At 40.8% G+C, this 18,487-nt stretch overlaps 1 protein-coding gene across 1 annotated transcript in view; it reads left to right on the top strand.

Moving 5' to 3' along the window:
• Window positions 1-12,575: 12,575 nt before the first annotated feature.
• GALNT9 (polypeptide N-acetylgalactosaminyltransferase 9) overlaps window positions 12,576-18,487 on the top strand; it is a 154,947-nt gene continuing 149,035 nt past the window's right edge. The window contains exon 1 of the mRNA XM_074921392.1: window positions 12,576-12,960. Within this exon, the coding sequence (XP_074777493.1) occupies window positions 12,720-12,960 (241 nt within the window). The 5' untranslated portion in view covers window positions 12,576-12,719. The remainder of the gene's footprint in view (window positions 12,961-18,487) is intronic.

Below are 18,487 nucleotides of genomic sequence, written 5' to 3'. Positions count from 1 at the left end.
CCTTCTTTCAACTTTTCAATAAATCTATGTGAAAGTGATACAGATTTATTTGGGTGTCCTTGCTTGAAAAGCCTGAGCACCTTTTCATTTCATATGATGATACGGAAAGTTTACTGTGTTCAGAGATTGTCTCCCACTGCAGTCAGCAGAGGAATGTTTTGGGCTATATCCTGAGCTGTTGGAAATGAGAGTAGCTCCATTTACAGCTATAGGATCAGGCCATGGTGTGGAAACGAATGCTAGAGGCATTTTAAAAAGACATGAACCTTGGGATTTATTTGTGAATATCAATATTAAATTAAATAAAAATGAAAAAGAGAATAAATTAGTATGAAGGAGGGAAAAAACTACAAGAAACAAACAAAACATTACTTTTTAATTGGGTTGTGCATTTTCTAATTCCCTTTTCTAATCCAATATAAGCAGCTGGCTTGTGACAATATATTCCCAAAAGAGTAAGCGTTTTTTTCTCTAACATACCAAATTGTGTTCATCATGACAGTGTTTAGTGTCTTGTTGGCTATCAGAAATATATTTTCATTCCTTAAACAAAGGGGTCTTGTCTTCTCTCTTCTCTGCACCCCAGGACTGCCAAAGTCCCATTAGGGTAAGAATTTTTATAAAATCATAGAATCATTTAGGTTGGAAAAGACCTTTAAGATCATCAAGTCCAACAGTAAATCTGAATTATCTGTTGTAGGATTTACTGTGATTTAGAGGAGTGGAGAGGAAGGCATTCAAATTCTTTAACCACTTTATGACACTATCAGATTTGCTACCATGTACCACAACTCCAAGAGAGAGATTTCAGAGGACAGAAAGTGGACAGAAGGTTTACTCTTGCCAGCTGTAACTTGATGCAAGTTGTTAAGGCTTTCTTATCCTACAGCTATGGGACTTTAATACTTTCTCTGGTAAGGAGATTTCCCAAGGTGGAGCCCTGCCTTTTAGTGTTATGCAATAGTATTCTTATATCTCGGGCTGGGATTTAATGCTGATATTGCACTGCACCCCAGGCATTATTTCGATGGTGCACAGTTCTCCAGTGCGTTAGGATACACTGGTAGCAGCAGATGGCATATTAACAACATCTGCCTTTTCTTCTGACCTGAAGGTGACGTTTCAAAAGTTACACAGCAGAAAAGACTTAGTTGTAGGTAAAGCTCTTGACGGATTTTTTTGAGGGCTTGTTTTTTTTGTTTTGTGAATGCTGGAGTCAACCAAGATCGCTTCTCAAACAAATTGCCTGTGATAAGTGGGTAAATGAGATGATTTCTTGTGGTAAAAATCACAAAAGAAATAACTGTTAAAAAAAAAAAAAAAAGAATCACCCCAAATGTTGTTTCTGAGGCTTTGGAGTAATAAAATTGACAGAGAGTGACACAAGTCAGATGTCATCCAGTGGGGTTTTTTTGTCTACTGTGCATGCCTGTCTTTGCTAAGCTTACAAATATGTGAACCTATTGTGGGTCACATCTGTAGAACCTGATTTTCATCTTCAAAACCCACAGGCTACATATGTAGCCCTGGATATTGCTTAGTCTGTTGGCCAGGAGACCAGGCATTTCTGAATTGACAGCTCATTACACAACAATCCAGTTGTGCCCACAGAAATGTGAGTCTGTTACTGCTCCAAGTTCAGTAGCTTTTTTCCTGCCATACCCCCTGAAGTCCACGGTTCAGTTACTCACATCAGCCCAGAATACCCTCATGTGAGCACGCTCTGCACAGGTGCTCTCTTGTCAGCTGCATTTAAAGAACAATTTTTCTTTCTGGTTGCCCTCTATGCTGCAAGTTGAGACAATTGTGCAACTGAGGAACAAAGTGATGGAAGATGTGGCTTAGAACTGTTGTGCATGCCACAGAAAGTGCACTTTATTTGAGGTGAACTTTGGTATGTTTATCCTAGTATTGTCTCTGTAGTTGTCTGCAGCATGCTTCGGAAAGCTAGGTGGCTGTAAAAGAGCATACATTCCCTGATTCTGATACAGATTTTCCTTACAATGAAGGTTTTTACCTGACAAAGGTCAGACTCAGTTCTGCTTGTTCAGTTTTCATGTTTGAATTTACACTGATGCTATGCACAGTTAGTGGCAATTACATGAATTTACATTTTCATGGCAGAGGATTTTCTCAGCACTAAATCTGGTCTTTATATCCAGCTCTTCCAATTACATTAGTATTACAGTGTTACGTGGCAGTACTCACTTATCTAATTTTAGAGTAGGCTATTTTAAGAGTAATCTGATGTATTCATTTATGTCATACATAGAGTGGATATGATAAAGATGCACTATTCTTATCGCTGCTGCCCATTATTATTTGTCTTGTCTATGTATTATGTGTCAGATGTAAGCATCTCACTGTCCCAGTCAAGATCAGGGTCCTGTTATAGATAAATGTTCCATTCAAGCATTGAGAACAAAAAATACAGGAAAGCACCATGGGGGGAAAAAGGGGATTGTAAGATATAGACTGAAGGATTCATCAATAGAATGAATTTGCTAGTAATGAGTAAGTTGCATCTGTGACCAGTTAAAGCCAGTGGTAAAACCTGTTCTATGAATATTACTTCTGCCTCTACTAACAGATTAATTTACAAGTTTTTACTTTCAGCCTTTTTTCACCCTCTGTTCCCAACCCAACTTATGCACCCATGTGTTTGAAATGATACCTCTGCAAAAGGTATGCCCATTCTGAAGGCTTCCTGAATATTATTTCCTCAAACCAAACCTGAAGAACGTTTGTCTGCACAGGCAATCCGCTTACATCCAGTTAGCCAGGTAACAATGGCATTATTCCTGGATTGGGCTCTAGATCTTTAAGATGTGGTATTGTGGATCTGTTTTCATAGTGTAGTGAATGTTGTCACCCCTAGAGATACATTATTCTTCATATGCCATTCTGTCTTTTTTTTGGCTCACGTGGGAAAGCATCCCATGCCAAATCCTCTGAGGTCCTTCCTAGTGATACCACAGAAGTTCCCTGACCACAAAAATTCTTAAGACCTAGGAGGAAACCAGCATCAGTTATTTTAACTACAGAAACATCAGATGAATTTGAGATTTTTATTAACTTTCTTTTATTCTTTATTTTCTGTCCAGTCTACCCTTGACAGTCTTGGTGAGTCCATTAGGTTCCACTGTATTAACAGGCCTGCCTGTAGTTCCTCTTGCCCTAGTCCAATTCATGTTATGGTTTCCTCTTGCCTGTGTTCAAGAAGCTGCAGTATTTCATGTGACAGACAATTACTGTTTCAAAAGAATTCCCCTAACCTTTTGTCAAAAGTTGAATAACCTCAGTCTATCACCTGAGCTATCCTTTAGTGTTTACTCTGGCAGGGTACCTTACTAATTGTGTTGAACAAAGCATGCTAACAAGCAGCAGTGCTTGCTCAGTGCAACATTGTCTCTGTTAAATAGCAATTGAAACCCCTATATTTTAAATTTACGTGGGTCCATGCTAACCTCTGTCAAGGTGTGTCCTCCCAGGGGCTTGTGTGCCTGAGGGATGGAAGGGAATAACCAGCACCAACAAAAGCTTTGTTCAGCACTAGGCAGCCTATTCGCTGCTTGTTGCTGATCTTTGGTTTATGTAAATCAAAAGCAGTTCAATAGACATTAAAGGATTTAATGTCAGGAAATTTTTGTGAGCTGATACAATTGGACACATGTTGGATATAATATATAATAATAAATAGCATAAAGAAAACTACAGATTTGATCCTTTCCATTTCATGTTTCCTTTATCTAGGTGGAATATGATCTGTCCTTTATGGCTGATATTAATGTCTGTACTTGGGAAAATCAAGCCACCGACACAAAATGTCTCCCTGTATTTAATATCAAAAGCATTAAGTGTTCTGTATCTGCAGTTACGCATCGTGATGTAGTGGCTAAAGGCATACGCAGTCTGAAAGGCATGTGACCTTGGCCAGAGGCTTTGATACTGCAGTTTCACTGTGGAGGGTTTTGGTGAGAAATACTTTTCCCTCAAAATGAGTAAATATATAAATAAATGAAGCTCTCCAACTTCATAGCCCAGAGCAAGATTAATTAAGATGAAAAAATGCTTAATCTATCTGCTCGCCATAGAATTAATGAATAATAGAGAATGTCTTCCCAGCATCTACAGCTAAAAGAGTTATGAATATCCATGCATGTCATACCTACATATCTCTGTCTACCTGCAGCTCCCCTCACCGTGCTGCTCTTTTGGCGCCTTGTAGCAAATCTGTTGGTTTTCCATGTTTCTCTTGTTTTGGACTTTTATTTATTTTAAGCTGCATATGGTGTCTAAATCAATCGAGATGAAGATTAATAAAAGCAAATTCTGCCACTTCCCTTATGGCAAGCTGTCCCCAGTTTTCAGATGGAGAAGTTGAGAAGTTGTGTGGTCTGGAACAGGAAACAGCATAGCAGTTCTTTAAGCATTTGCATAGTCCAATATAGTCTTAAGTGTTCTTCTCCTACTGACTGGCTCATTTTCAAGTGCGTTTAAAAACAAATAAAAAAAAGCCTCCAAAAGTGTTAGATGGGATTTTGTCCTTTACTGGGAATATTTGGGAATTCAACTCAACCAGATGAGTTTGGTTTTGTCATCCTACTTCCATCTGTTAAGGCTTCTCACTTGGCATAGTCTTCAGGATGGAATTTTACCATACATCAGCTTTTATTTTATCTTTTTTTTTCTAATGATATTTTTAAAAAATACATTGAAGACTTTAATGATAGAAATGGTTTGGTTTCTATTTAAATATTCTGAATATCTCTGTCAAAGGCAGATATAAACTGTACTAAATGTTCTTTATTACTCACACATGCACTGTCCCTGTGAAAAACATCATACATCAGAGGCAGCAGTGATTCTTCAGTTTTGCCCAGTGACAAGCCACCATATAGCTAGTCTTTGCTAAAAATGTCAATGTCAACTTTCTTTGCCAAAACATGTTTTCTTCTTTCAATCTGCCAGTTGTTGTTTCAAAATAAATGAAATCTAAAAATCTCATTATTTTTATTGTTTAAAGCCAGCATTGGGTGCAGCTCTGGGGGTCAGAAGGCAACAATACTAATTTACCCCTGCGCTGCTGCACTTAGAATATTTAATCTCTTATGACTTTGACATGATGACTGGCTGTGTTTCTTAATTTTGTTGTGAAGATTTTGCTGGAGGGCCATGCATCTCTTAATAATGTGCATCAAGACAGAGACAAGTAAGTAATGAATATTGTATGAGGCTCTTTTCCTACAGGTGGATCAGCCTGGGCAAATATCTGCAGAAGTCCACAAGCCTGTACCTCATGGCAGAACTGGGACTGTGATGATGATGGCCAAAGATTAATGTACCCTACTGAATTCAGTGCAACTCCAGTAGCAAAATATTTTTAACTATTCTAAGCCAGTGATAATATTCAGCTTTTTCATAGGCTTTCAGCTGGATTGGACAGGGAGCAACATCCTTCGAGCTTTTTAGTGCCAGTGAAGAACTGTTATGTTCAACATCTGGCTGAGAAAGCCCACTTGGTTTTGGCAGTCCTTTCAGCAAACAGACTTCTACCTGAAGCACAGCTTTATTAGAAGCACACCTTAATATAAAACTTGCTCTGGACAGTGTTTTCTGCCTAAGATAATATTTGATTAAAGACTAATAAAAGAGCTAACTGCAAATTCTGTTACAATGAAGTTGGCTGTTTAAGAGTAAAGGTGGAAATGAGACAAATGGTTTCCAAGGAGGAACTCAGGGTCATAGTCCACAGATGTCAACTGACAGAGCTGAAGATTGATGTGTTTCTGGGATTAGAAACACCATTCATGAACCTTTTTTTAAAAACAGTACTATCAAAAAGCAGTTTCTGCTTTAAAGGCTCTACAGAGTATGAGAGCAGAGACCACAACTTCAGCAGAAGAGGGAACACAGAGAACCAGATAACAGTATTGGTCAGTATGGAAAGTGGAAGTCTTGGCATGCAAACAGCCTAGCTATTGTTTAGGTTTTTGTAAGTTTTCTGACAACGGGAATAAGTAAAGATGGATTTCAAGGAATGTAATGAGGTAATTTCAGTATCTGTAATAGCTGGATATTAAATTACATTTATACATCTCCTGCACATTTATTTTCCTGACTAGAACTCTCATAAACATAGAAGCTGTCCTTGAAAACTTCCCAGATTTATTTCCAGTGTGTGAGTCTATATCTTATCACAGTACCTCTGAAATTTCTTACAGCAAGTTGTGATGGCTATCAAAAACATCAGTCTGCAACCTAGGATCCCTGCCAGAAGCTGTCAGGCAGGTTCCAAGCACCTTCCTTTTTTGAGGAGCAAATGGACTGAGCCTCTGTCATTTGTGGGAGATGAGGTCCACACGTATTTTTTTCTGTGGTTGCATGGAGTAAATTGAAAATCATGCAAGTAATCTTTGATCATGGTGATAATCGTCTCTTAGCAAACAAGCACCTATTCTGAACTTATAGTAGACGATAATGTTAGAAAATGGATAGAGGACTATGCAGTTGGATTTTAAAAAGGTAGAAGCTCAACTCATTCTTATTAAAATTGATGAGAGCTGTAATGTTTATAAATTAAAGCTTTGTAAAATGTAAGCGTGTGGGTTGAATATTTTAGTCTTGGCAGTTATTTATATTCAGTTTTTACAATGACAGGTTTATTGGGTTTTTAAGTGTGTGTTTGGATAATTGTTGGGTTTTATCTGTATGCTATTTACTACAGTGTGGTCATCAACACTATCACAAGCATGAAAGCGGCAGATCTGCCTGCAATCGTGCTGTGTATTATAAATCCTCTTCGCAGAGTCAACCTTTAGTTTTAATACAATATGAGGGATACATGGGTAGTGCATCTTTGTGTTGCAGCAACCGGTGCTAGAACACAGTGCAGTCTGTACATTTGAAGAACTGTCCCATGTGCAAGTGGGAAATGCTGCAGTTTTAGAAGGAAATGTTCCAAAATTTCATTTAGAAAACTTCTGTGTAACCTTAGTCAGTGACTAATACTACCAAAATTAAAAGGATATATATATCTATATAGATAATTTCTGAAATACGTGTTCAGATTTTAAGGCATCTCATTTGATTTAGAACCATCCTCAAGATGAAGCTAAAATTCAGCACCTCCAGGCTAATCTTGTGAATGCTTAATCCCTGTGTTGTGCCTACCACTTTGAGTAGGTCTGCTGGTTATGAATGAGAGTCTTTGCACAGTGTAATTGTGACCCCACTAATAAACACTTATGGCATCGTGTCTGTAATAAGTGTAGCAGAGAGGTCATCTTACTAAAGTAAACACATTCATCTTGGTTGAAACCACAGCACAGCACATTGTGTTGCCATTCTGCTCTAGTAGTAAAGTAGACATTGATTATATTCAGGGCTATCCAGCCACCATACACCTTTACTTTCTGAGCCAGCACTAAATGTTCCCAGCAGAGAATCACTGCGTGGCAATTCCTCATGCCTTTTGGGCTTCCAGCCTTTTTAATGCAGTAAGATGAATATCAGGTTGGCGATTCCTTCTGCCTTACCTGGCCAAAGCACTTCTGTGAACATGCTCCAAAGCCTCTACATCAGTGTGAGCAGAGAGGCTGCTTGAAGCCTTAGGGACCTGGCAGTGTCTTGTTGCAAGGGGAATTATTTGGCTATTGGCCTTCTTGTGCTACTATAACACTAGCTTGCCATCTTCTCCAAAGCTGCAGCAGAAAAGATACGAGGCTGCTTGGAAACATCTCAAGTATGAGACAGATGAGGCTTCCTTATTTATTTCGCTCCTAACTTGCTAGCTACTTTTGCAAAAAGCTTCATGCAACTTCATGTAAACATCGTGTTTGTTCAAATTTCTTCTTCCAGAGTCCGCTGCGACTATGGTAAGAAGGGGGCTGCACAAGTGCACGTTTGGTGGACTGCAATACCTCTTTACAGCAGGATGAGGGCCTCAGTTCTGTATGACTGGATAATTTAACAGAGATCTTAGAATTTGTTGTCTGGTTTTGTTGCTGTTTTCTTCTAAGTAAGTACAAAAAGTAGAAAAATATTAGGCTGTATTAAAACTCGAAGCGATGAGCTAGTAAATGCAGTTGGGATTTCATTAGGAAAATGGTAGGTGATGTTAGTGTGTGTGAATAACTACAGCTGGAATTTACAGTTGCAGATGATCACTGGCATAATATTTTGTCTGTGGGTTTTTTTTTTTTTTTCTTTAAAGCTAGTGTTCAAATACTTTAAACATCAAAGTCTTACCTTCTACACATTATTCATTCTTGCAAATGTCTCCTATCGTGCAGTAGAATGATCAGAAAGGTATGTCTCTTTAGATATGGTAAATCAATCTTGTGTCCTTTTGCAAAAGTGGTTGGGAATGATTTTACGGTTATTAACTTGAATTCAATTTTTTTTTTTCAACCTAAGCTTCTTAAAATTCAAAAAACTTTCAAGCAACTTTTCAATTGTCCTTTCCTCTTCCTGCCTCTCCTCAAAAGTAAAATCTTACTTATTTTGTTTCATCAGCAAGTCAATTTCTTCATCTCATTCTAGGGACATTAAAATGGAATTCAACAGAAAACATCTCATAAAAAATTGAAGCTCATATTGATTATTTCAGTATGTACCTACCATACGTGGGACTGTACAACAGAAGTCACGGTGATCCCAAGGGTTCTGACTGCACTTTGTAGTTCTGACATGGTCTTTTTTTATAACCACTTTTGAGGAAAACTTGAACATGGGAAATGTCCTGATGATGATGGGGTATCTCGGTCATATTCAGTTGCTGCACAATCTACAGTTTTCATTATCTTGTGAAAAAAAATCTAGTTCCTCTGTATTGGTTGAAGTTAGCAGCTCCAGATGAACTGGAGTCAGGCTGACTTGGAATCTGTTGCCTTGACTAGTTGCACGGTGAGCTCTGAAGATAATGGCTGTAAGAGCAATGCTTTACTAAAGGTTCTTTTCAAAATCTTTTAGTTCGGTGTTGTTTGAAGTGAAATTTACTGTCTCTGACCTTAGTAGCTAAGCAGAACAGGGTTTTAAATGCAGAGACAACTGAAGTTTTCCTCTATACCAACATCCTCATGCCAAGATGGAGTAACCAAGAGTTAACAGAAGCAAAGATAACTGTTGCAAGACCAACACTGTGCAAGGCCAAGCACAGTTTCAAGAAGAGCCACAGACAGTAGCAAGGTTTGGTTTTTTGTGCTGTTGTTATCATTGCAGCCGTAGCTATTTGACAGTCCAGTAGCAGCCCAGAAGTGCCCCAAGGCAATAAACCATCTTTCCTACGTTATGAGAGATGCCTGTGACAGATGGTTATTTTAGAGTACTGACTGTTTTTTTAGAGTCTTTACCTCTGGCTACTTAAACATCATCTTCATCTTCAGCCAGCTGTCCTTCATCCAGGTGTTTATTCTGGCTGAGCGCAGTGACAGCAGAGAGTTGTAATGAGTATGATCAACTATAGACTGTCATTTGATTTGAATACACAGTATCTTGGTGTTTCTTTATAGCAGATTCCTAATCCATCTTGGACGATATGAGTGAAAACATGAGCCTTATGGAGGCGAGTCTGAGTAAAAATCAGTAAGAGAGTAATAGTGAGAGAGGAAAAACTGGATTTGTGCTTTGGAATGGGATCCTGGCATTGCCTCTGACTTGTTACAATGATTTGGAACAAGTTACCAATGCCTTCCTATGTTCCCCATTTGTAAAATGGGTCAGCAATCACAGCTGATTGGTATGGTTTCAACAAAAACATTTTCACTGAAATCCAGATGTTGCACATATTGATTTTGATCTAGTTTTCTTTTGGTATTATAAACCTTTCTGAGGGAAGAAAAATTGGAACCTGACCCTTTTGGGCAGAAAACAGTGGCTTCAGCTTAATGTTGTTTGTGTGAAAGTATTTCAGAGCTTTTTGGGTTTGTTCCAATGCAAAAAGAAAATACATTTTCTGACCTTGAAATTTTTCCAAAAAGAGTGCTTCCATCCTTCAGTCTGCTCTAATAGTATATCTTTTGTAACTTACTTTTACTTTGAAATCTCTGAATGAACAGTGATCTATAAGAGCTAGCTATTTTTTGAATGGGGTTAGGCAAGGTTTCAGTCATATAAGCATATTCTTATGTTCTTCTGGACACACCATAGACTATTTTAAGCTGAAGATTTAAGAACATTTACTTAGGAAAAGGAAACAACTGTTTGACCTCAGTCAATCATGGTTGAAATCATGTCTTTGAAAGAGCCCATTTAAAGCTGCAGTCACGCAGATAAAACCCCATCAAAACTTGGTAAACTCTGTGAGATAGTTGAAGGTGTTTTACAAGTCTTGGGACAAACGATACACTCATGTCAAAATCCAAACTGAATTCTTGTGGCCAGCTTGTGCACTTGGAGTTTATAATGGAAATAGTGATCTAACAGATTCTTAACCATATCAAGACCAGCAGGTGTTGCTATAATATATTAAATGCTGTGGAGACATCTAATAAGCTATGCTTGAGCATTAGTTCAATACATTTTCTTAAACCAAATTGGTATTTTCTAGGAAAATGTAATGCTATGACAGACTTGCAGTAAGAATACTAGTAAAATAATCAAAACACTGAAAAATTGCCAGTTCTGAGCTGCTTCTGCTGAGCTGAGAGTTTTATTACTGCTTCAGTGAAAGAACATCTGACCCTGCATTTAGGTATTATTTGTGTTTAAAAATACAGTACTGTAGGAAGTAACCAAATCCTGTACACATTTTCTGTAGAGACATACTTATTTGCAAGAGATGACACTGCAGAAACGTGTGCTGTCTTTTTCTGGGGATAGATTAGATTATGATGAAACTCTAGTCTAGGTTTGTTCTGCACTGCTGATCCCTCCCACACAGGTTTCATTGGTAATCCCTGAAAGACAAGGGGAGAATTCCTTCTACATGTCTTCTCAAACAAACTGCACCCTCAGGGGCCTTGCAGAAGGTGAACAACAGGAGGATCAGAAGTAGGACAGCAGTGGAGAGTTTATATCTCAGGAAACCCTGAGCACGCCTTGCTAAGTTAGAGTAAATTCAGGGAGGTCGTAACTTGTGCTGGATTTTGAGCTTGGCAGCTCCTGAAATCAAAAAGGACGGAAGAAAGGAAAAGAAATTCCCACGACCAGGATTATTTTATAGTATGCAACCCTCTAAGTGAGGTGGTATACAAAGGAGAACCATTGTGAACATGAATGAAGAAGCTGACAGCTGAAAGGGCTTGTTTAATATCCAGTGGTATCAAACTTGTAGATCTTGATAATCCTTCAGCAGTCACTGGACATGTGTTTGAGTAAGGGCCTAGGCTTTTCTCCACCTGTGTATGATTCTATGACAGGAAAGACAGGGACCTGCTTGAGCGAGTCCAGAGGAGGCCGCAAAAATTCTCAGGGAGCTGGAGCACCTCCCCTGTGAGGACAGGCTGAGAGAGTTGGGGTTGTTCAGCCTGGAGAAGAGAAGGCTCTGGGGAGACCTTAGAGCGGCCTCCTGGTACTTAAAGGGGCTACAGGAAAGCTGGGGAGGGACTCTTGATCAGGGGGTGTAGGGATAGGATGAGGGGTAATGGTTTTAAACTAAAAGAGGGCAGATTTAGACTAGATATAAGGAAGATGTTTTTTACAATGAAGATGGTGAATCACTAGAACAGGTTGCCTAGAGAGGTGGTAGATCCCCGCCTCCCCCCGTCAGTGTTCAAGGCCAGGCTGGACGGGCTTTGAGCAGCCTGGGCTAGTTGATGTCCCTGCTCGTTGCAGGGGATTTGGACTGGTTGACCTTTAAGGGTCCCTTCCAGCCCAAAGCGTTCTGTGTTTGTATGCGTGCTTGGCAAGGCTTCTCTTGCACGTGTGGACGTGGTCCCAGCCGTGTCACCTCCAGGTGGGATCACAACCCAGTGTGGTACCTTGGCTGCTGGGGAACCCACTGAGCTCTCGCTCTTGCCGGGAGCGTGTGAACTTGTTCCAGCTGATTTCCAGCGGTGAGGCGGGTGGGGCATCATCCCACCTCCAGGGACTGCACCCACGGACAAGGACGATCTTCGTCCCGCCCGTTCTCAGGAGCTGCCTGTGGCGGTGCTTGGGCAGGGTAAGGCCCCTCGAGGTGGGCAATGACGAGAAAATGGCCACTGGTGTCCTCGGTAGGCGAGAAGCACGCAACTCCCCTGCCTCCTTCACCCATCCAGCGGCGAGCGCCGGGGCTGCACGGCCGGGCCGGGGGGCGGGCGGCGGCCCCCGGCAGGGCCGGGCTGCGGGGCGGGAGCCGCGGGCGAGGCGGGGCGGCACGGCACGGCACGGCGCGGCACGGCGGCTCCGCCGTGTGCATGTAGATGAGATCCCCCGGAGCACGTCACTCCGCACCGGCGCTCTGCGTTTGGGGCGGCGGAGAGCGAGGGCGGGCGAGCGGGAGCCGCCGGAGGAGGAGAGGCGGCGGCGGCGGCTCCGCAGGCAGCGGCGGCTCGGCTCCGCGCCCCGCGCTCCCTGCGCGGCCCCCCCGCTCCATGCCGCCCAGCCCGCCGCGGCGCGGCCCCCGCGGGGCGAAGGCGGGCGCCGGGCGGGGAGCGGCGCGGCGGTGCTGAAGGACAGCTCCGCTCCGCGCCCCTCCGCGCCCCTCCGCGCCCCGGGCGCGCTCCGTCGCCGGGTGGCCGCGAGGCCGCCGGCCGCCGCGCCTTGATGTGCCCCCCGCCACCGTGCCGGCGGCTCCCATGGCGGTGGCACGGAAAATCAAAACTTTGTTGACGGTGAACATCTTGGTCTTCGTGGGCATCATCCTCTTCTCCGTCTACTGCAGGATCCAGGACCGCTCCCAGGAGCTGGTGCAGATCGTCCGGAGCGCGGACCGCCGGGCCAGGAGCCGCGGCGCCAAGGTGGGCAGCCTGGCCGACAGGGAGTCCATCCTGCAGCGCCTGGACCACCTGGAGGAGGTGGTCTACAACCAGCTGAATGGTACGCGGGGCCGGGAGGGGGGTGCCCTGTGTGCTGGGAGGGTGCTGTGGGCTGGGGAAGAGCACCCGAAGTGCCCGCCCGCGCGGGAGGGGAACCCGGGCACTGCTCGCACCGACCCCACTGCTGAAGTGCTGGGAGCGAAGGGAAAGGAGGTGACCGGAGGGATTTGCTGGAGGGGTTTGTTGAGCCCCCCGCCAACTCTTGGTCCGAAGTCAGGACTTCCTCAGTAGATGCAAAGTTAGGAGTGCATGGGTGGAAGGATTGGTGGAAGTCCCTAAGAACTGTAGCAGGTTACGGTTTTCCTGGGTGTATTAACTCTGCACGGGTAGGTGTTTGTATAGCAAATACACTGTTAGGTTATAGCTGGAAGTCATCTACTTGGTCTCAGAACTACTTTAAAAACATTCTACTGAGTTCTTACACTGCGTACTTTTAATGGTCTATTCAAACATAGCACCCATATGTTTTCTTAATGACTTTGCCGTTTAAATTTGTTATTATCTTTGGTGAGGAGGGGAAGCATCTACCACTTCTTTTTATGACATATCGTTCTGATTCACCAGCCTTGAAAAATCTCAGTAGGTAAGCAAAGAACCCTTCCATGGTAGTTAGAACAGGCTAAGCCATAAAAGTTGTTATAGGACAACTAATGTTTCGTATAGAAACTAATTTTTCAAAACAAGTGCATCTGTACTTGCGTATATCTGTAAAGTTCTAAGTGTGGAACATCAAAGAAATAAGTATGTGATTAAATACATCAGTGATTTGGATGAGGAAAGGCTGAAGGAGTGAACTTTTGCATAAAATTATAATATGGATGTGTCTAGCACCAAATAAACCTTCCAGTGTAAATATGTTTAAGTATACCAAGTACGCTTCTAGGCTGCTTGTGAAAATCTTACTCGTAACATTGATTTAACAAAGGCTACTGTGGTCTCAAAATGCAGACAAATAGGAGGGTTAAGATAAAGTATATTTCCTATTACTACTTTCTGAATGACTGTATGAATCTAAGTAGGTTAGACTGTTATGGTAATGCACAGTCTATGCCAGCAAGTGTTACAGAACAGGCATCCCCTTACGCACTCATCTGTATAAACAGGGAAGAGAGAAGGGGAATGTGGAGTGTGGGTGTTAGTCACAAAAATACACATTCATGAATTAGAGGGAAAGTGTCAACAGCTGTGTTTCCTAACTGTATTTTGGAGCGGTTTTGAAGAATGTAGGATTTAAGAGGGGAATCCTACTCTCAAATTCAACAAAGCCATAGAGTTCCCAAACTAAATTAGATCAGTCCCTGAGCTATATACATAGTTGCTCGACTGAGTGGGTTTTTTTGGCCCGAATTGAGCCAGGTTGGTTCTTGGTGTTCATAGGTGAGACTTTGGGTAGGATTTACCTGCTCTGGGTTCATCTCAGCGTAGCATCCCCTGGAGAATCAGCAGGAGTCCTTAATGTACTAGGCAGGCACCACTGCTCGTAATGACTGTGGCTTCACAGTAAACAGGAAGTTCTCTGTGAAGTATGCCTCAATTTGGGGGACTTTTTTCTCCTTTTTTAGTTTGGTTTGTTGGATATGGAACTTCATAGTGAAATTACTTGAATTTAAATGTTACGTTGCTTCTTCAGGACATAATAAACGCTGCAGGCAGTTTCCTCTTCTTGAAAGTTCTTACACAGGAAAATACAGAAAGTTTTTCACTGCTTCACTGTTCAAATTTCCTATTCATTTCCCTTCAGTTTCTCTCTGACACAGTTGGTTTTCTCATTACACAGCGATACACTAACACAACAGATTAATTATTTCATCGTCTTTGTGAAAAGATACTTTGTCACTTTCTGGTTGTTTTTGTTTTGTTTTGTTTTGTTTTTTTCTCTTCTCTCATCCTATGGCAACCAAACCGAAAAGTCCTAAAAAATTAAGAGGTGCTCCATTGAAATCATCAGAGATGCATTACTGTAAGTGAAATCAAGATCAAGCATCTGTGTTTGGGTTTAGCTCACTGATATTCCGTTTTTAATATCATGACTCATTACTTATGCCATTAATGGGCATAATGCTGTTCTGGCAGCATTGAGATTCAAGGGAGCCTGTCTGTGACTATGCTCTACCGTGTCTCACAGAAAGACTGGTATTACAGAAGCGCTCTGTCGGCTCTGGAGCTGTGCAGTTTCATCCCAATGTTGAGCAAGGTGTCTCAGACATTATCCTTATACTGCTTTATCACAAGGTGAGAGAGCCATCTGAGGCCTTCTTGGATGTTACTTTTTCATGAGGTAGGGCAAAGTCACTTTTATACAGAGAGACAGACATGGGTAGACACATTTTATTCACAAGGAATATGAATTTCTTGCATGCCCAGAACTTCCACAAGCACCAGGAGTTTGAGTCCAGCTCAGTGTTACAGTTACAGTAGGTCTGTTCAGATGGGTATGTCAATTTTCTACTCTTGCTTTTTTCTATTTTGAGATCAGCAAATTTATAGCCACCTATTAAGTATCTTATATTTTTGGTAATAAAGTCTTGGTGTTCTGTTATTTAATTCTCCTATTCAGATTAGTGCTAAACCGGTAAGACCTTACCTGGATTTTCTAGAGACTCTATTGAAGATCCAGTGCAATAGAAAGACACTTCTATGAGAGACCAGCCCTGCAGCTGTAGCTGTACAGCATTTTGTTTCTTCCACACTTTGTTTCCATGCAATCAAAAAAATGTTATTTGAAAGTGTACCTTCTGCAAGGAAAAATAAACACGAGCAGTAATGCCACAAGTGTATCAAGAGGCAACCTAAAACTGATCACTAGAGAACTCGTTATCTTTTCAGTCTGAAGAAAAACTGCATACAATGTCTGTGGAGGTGTGTGTAGAACACAGAGGACCATGCATGAAAGTCAGCAGAAGGCTTGGTACTTGCAGTTATCTTTGGCAGAACAAGAATTTTTAGGATAGAATGAATGAGAATTGCCATGATTCCCTGCAGAGTCATGCAGACATACACCCAAATAATAGATTTCAGTAGGCTCGTGATTTGGTTTTCTACCAACTTAGAACAGTAGTATTTCTGAAAGCTTTCTGTATGCTCAGCTGCTGCTGGTTTTGGTGGAAGTAAATGAATGGAGCATGCAAAAGGAAAGGAAAGCAATGAAACGTGTCTGTGGAATTTCCTTGGTGAAACTTTACCTCTTAATATTTGACTTTGGATATAATATTTATTTTGAAAAACTGAGTTACTCTAGATCTAGTTCATCAGTCTATATATTTTTTTCATTTTTACTGTGGTATTTCTATTGATGAATGTGATTTATTGTCAGTCAACACAGAACTAATGCCAGATAGACTTAGTAGCAATTCATAAAATGGCATAATGGTAACACCTTGTTATTTTCTTCCTTTGCCTCTATTTTTTGTAAAGGGGAAAAAATAAAAAATATTTTAATTGACTGAATTTTTCCCCTATCAGTTTTGCATCTGAGTCTATTGCTAATGATTTGCCATAGAGGATAAAAAATTTTTGATGCCCCAAGTAAAGCATGACCTTTCATGCCAAAAGCAATTGAAGGGTCAGACTACAATTTCACTGTAATTGCCTTTTTCCCTTTTCACTGTCTCTTTCCAGTAATACACAACAATCAATACAGCATGTAATTAGATTTCATTCAATCTGCAAAGATTAAGAGAGTTTTCATCTCCTCATTATGTATGCTCACATCATGTCTCCCTACCCATGTCTTCTACATTAGACCTCTTTGACTTGTTCTATTGCAGGCGTGGAGGGATAAGTTTGGAGTATTCTCTTGAATTTGACAGATTATCATTCTTTACACATCATAATTTGATTTTGCTCTCTTTGTGAAGATTAAATACAATAGCAATTTCTAGTTTGATAAATGGGTTTTATATTGCATATGCAATTCATGGTGGAGGCTGGGGTAAAGAAGTGGACAATTCACATAATTGCAGCACACAGGCTTAAAATGATGGAAATAGCAGGTCCTGGGTGCAGAGGACTGATTCATGCAGACTGTGACTCCTGATTTTTAGACTGTACTGGAAGCAAAGTGATTGCATTTAAAATTCAGCCTGGCAATCTGCATACTTAAAAGGTACAGTAGTATTTTTAAAAAGACAGTTTATTCTTCATAGGCTTGGGACTGGTTGAAAATGGTTCCAAATTTCCGTATCGAAAGTAAGGCTTGGGAACAAACTACAAATGAATCATGCAAATGTCCACATCAGATTTGTCAAAAAGAAGCTTTTACAGCTGGCAACTTTCAGATGAAGAGTAATTCCTTTGCAGAGAAGAGAGCTAAAGCCACACGTGCATGGGGGAAGATTAAGTGTGACTGCCAGCCTTGTGTTAATGAAAATGCACCTTCTCACGCCCACATACAGATTGTCATGTTATAACTATTTCTGTTTAATTTTCTGTGGTCTGATGCTAACATGCATCTGACAAAGTGATCGCATTCTTATCTCCAAAAGTATCAACTTACCTGTGGGGGCCACTCTCAGCCAGGTGCTTTCATTGTCCTAGCGAGTGGCTTCTTCATGTGGTCTTATTTTGAGGATTTTTTTAAGAAAGGCAGGATTGTGTCTAGTGAAGGAAGGATTGAAAATTATTAGCAACTTTTTTTTTTTTTTTTTTTAAATTTAAAGTTAGGCTGCAGTTTATTGGTTTACCACACAGATTATAACAAGTATTTTCAATTGCTCTGGATCAGTTACTTGAGCTTAATTAAGTAAGTAACCATTGTTACAGGTCTGACCTTCTGTGTTGCAAAATGATGGTCAAAGTCCAATAGACCAATTTCCACTTCACATTGGCTTTATTTGTCTTAGTCTTGATTTATATAGCTGATGAAATTCATAATCCATGCCTTCAGGAAGGCCAAGATTCTATCCCCCAAAATAAGGGAAGAAAACATCATGAGTCAATATTTAGATAGCCCCTAAAAAATTATAAAGTAATATTCAGAATAGTATTATTCTATTTAGACACTTTAAGAAGAAAAGGTCTAAAGTTTTGGTAGGAAAAAAAAGGTAAATCTCTTTTGTAAAACAGGCAAAATTGCATTCAACTCTTCAAAATATTGACAAATATAAAAAATAATCTCCATTCCAGCAGCACATCAGTGATTTTAAAGTCTCTCCCTGTACTTTGTGTTTCATATACTGGTAACTGTTTTTTTTTTTTTTAATGTAATGTTTCTGCTTTTTTGTTTGTAGCTGGAAAAAAAGCTTATTTTGACAGAAAAATCATGTGGTAAATTTATCATTGACTCATTTATTTGTGTAGAACTTGCATCATTTGTACTGTATAGGATTAAAAGCAGTGTTTACAGCGGTGCAAAGAAAATCTTCAACTGATGTTGGTTTTGTTGCCTTTTAGGAGGTATTCCAGTTCAGTTTCCTTCTATTTCTTTGTAGATGTGGGTGGAATTGGAAAAGCAAATATGGGTCTGTCATCTTTGTAGTGAAGAGCTGCAGTGTAGTTGTTGCACATGTATAACCACCCTACAGGTTTAA

Source organism: Athene noctua, chromosome 17 (genome assembly GCF_965140245.1).
Source record: "Athene noctua chromosome 17, bAthNoc1.hap1.1, whole genome shotgun sequence".
NCBI classification, from domain to species: domain Eukaryota; kingdom Metazoa; phylum Chordata; class Aves; order Strigiformes; family Strigidae; genus Athene; species Athene noctua.
This window is presented reverse-complemented; position numbering and strand designations above follow the sequence as displayed.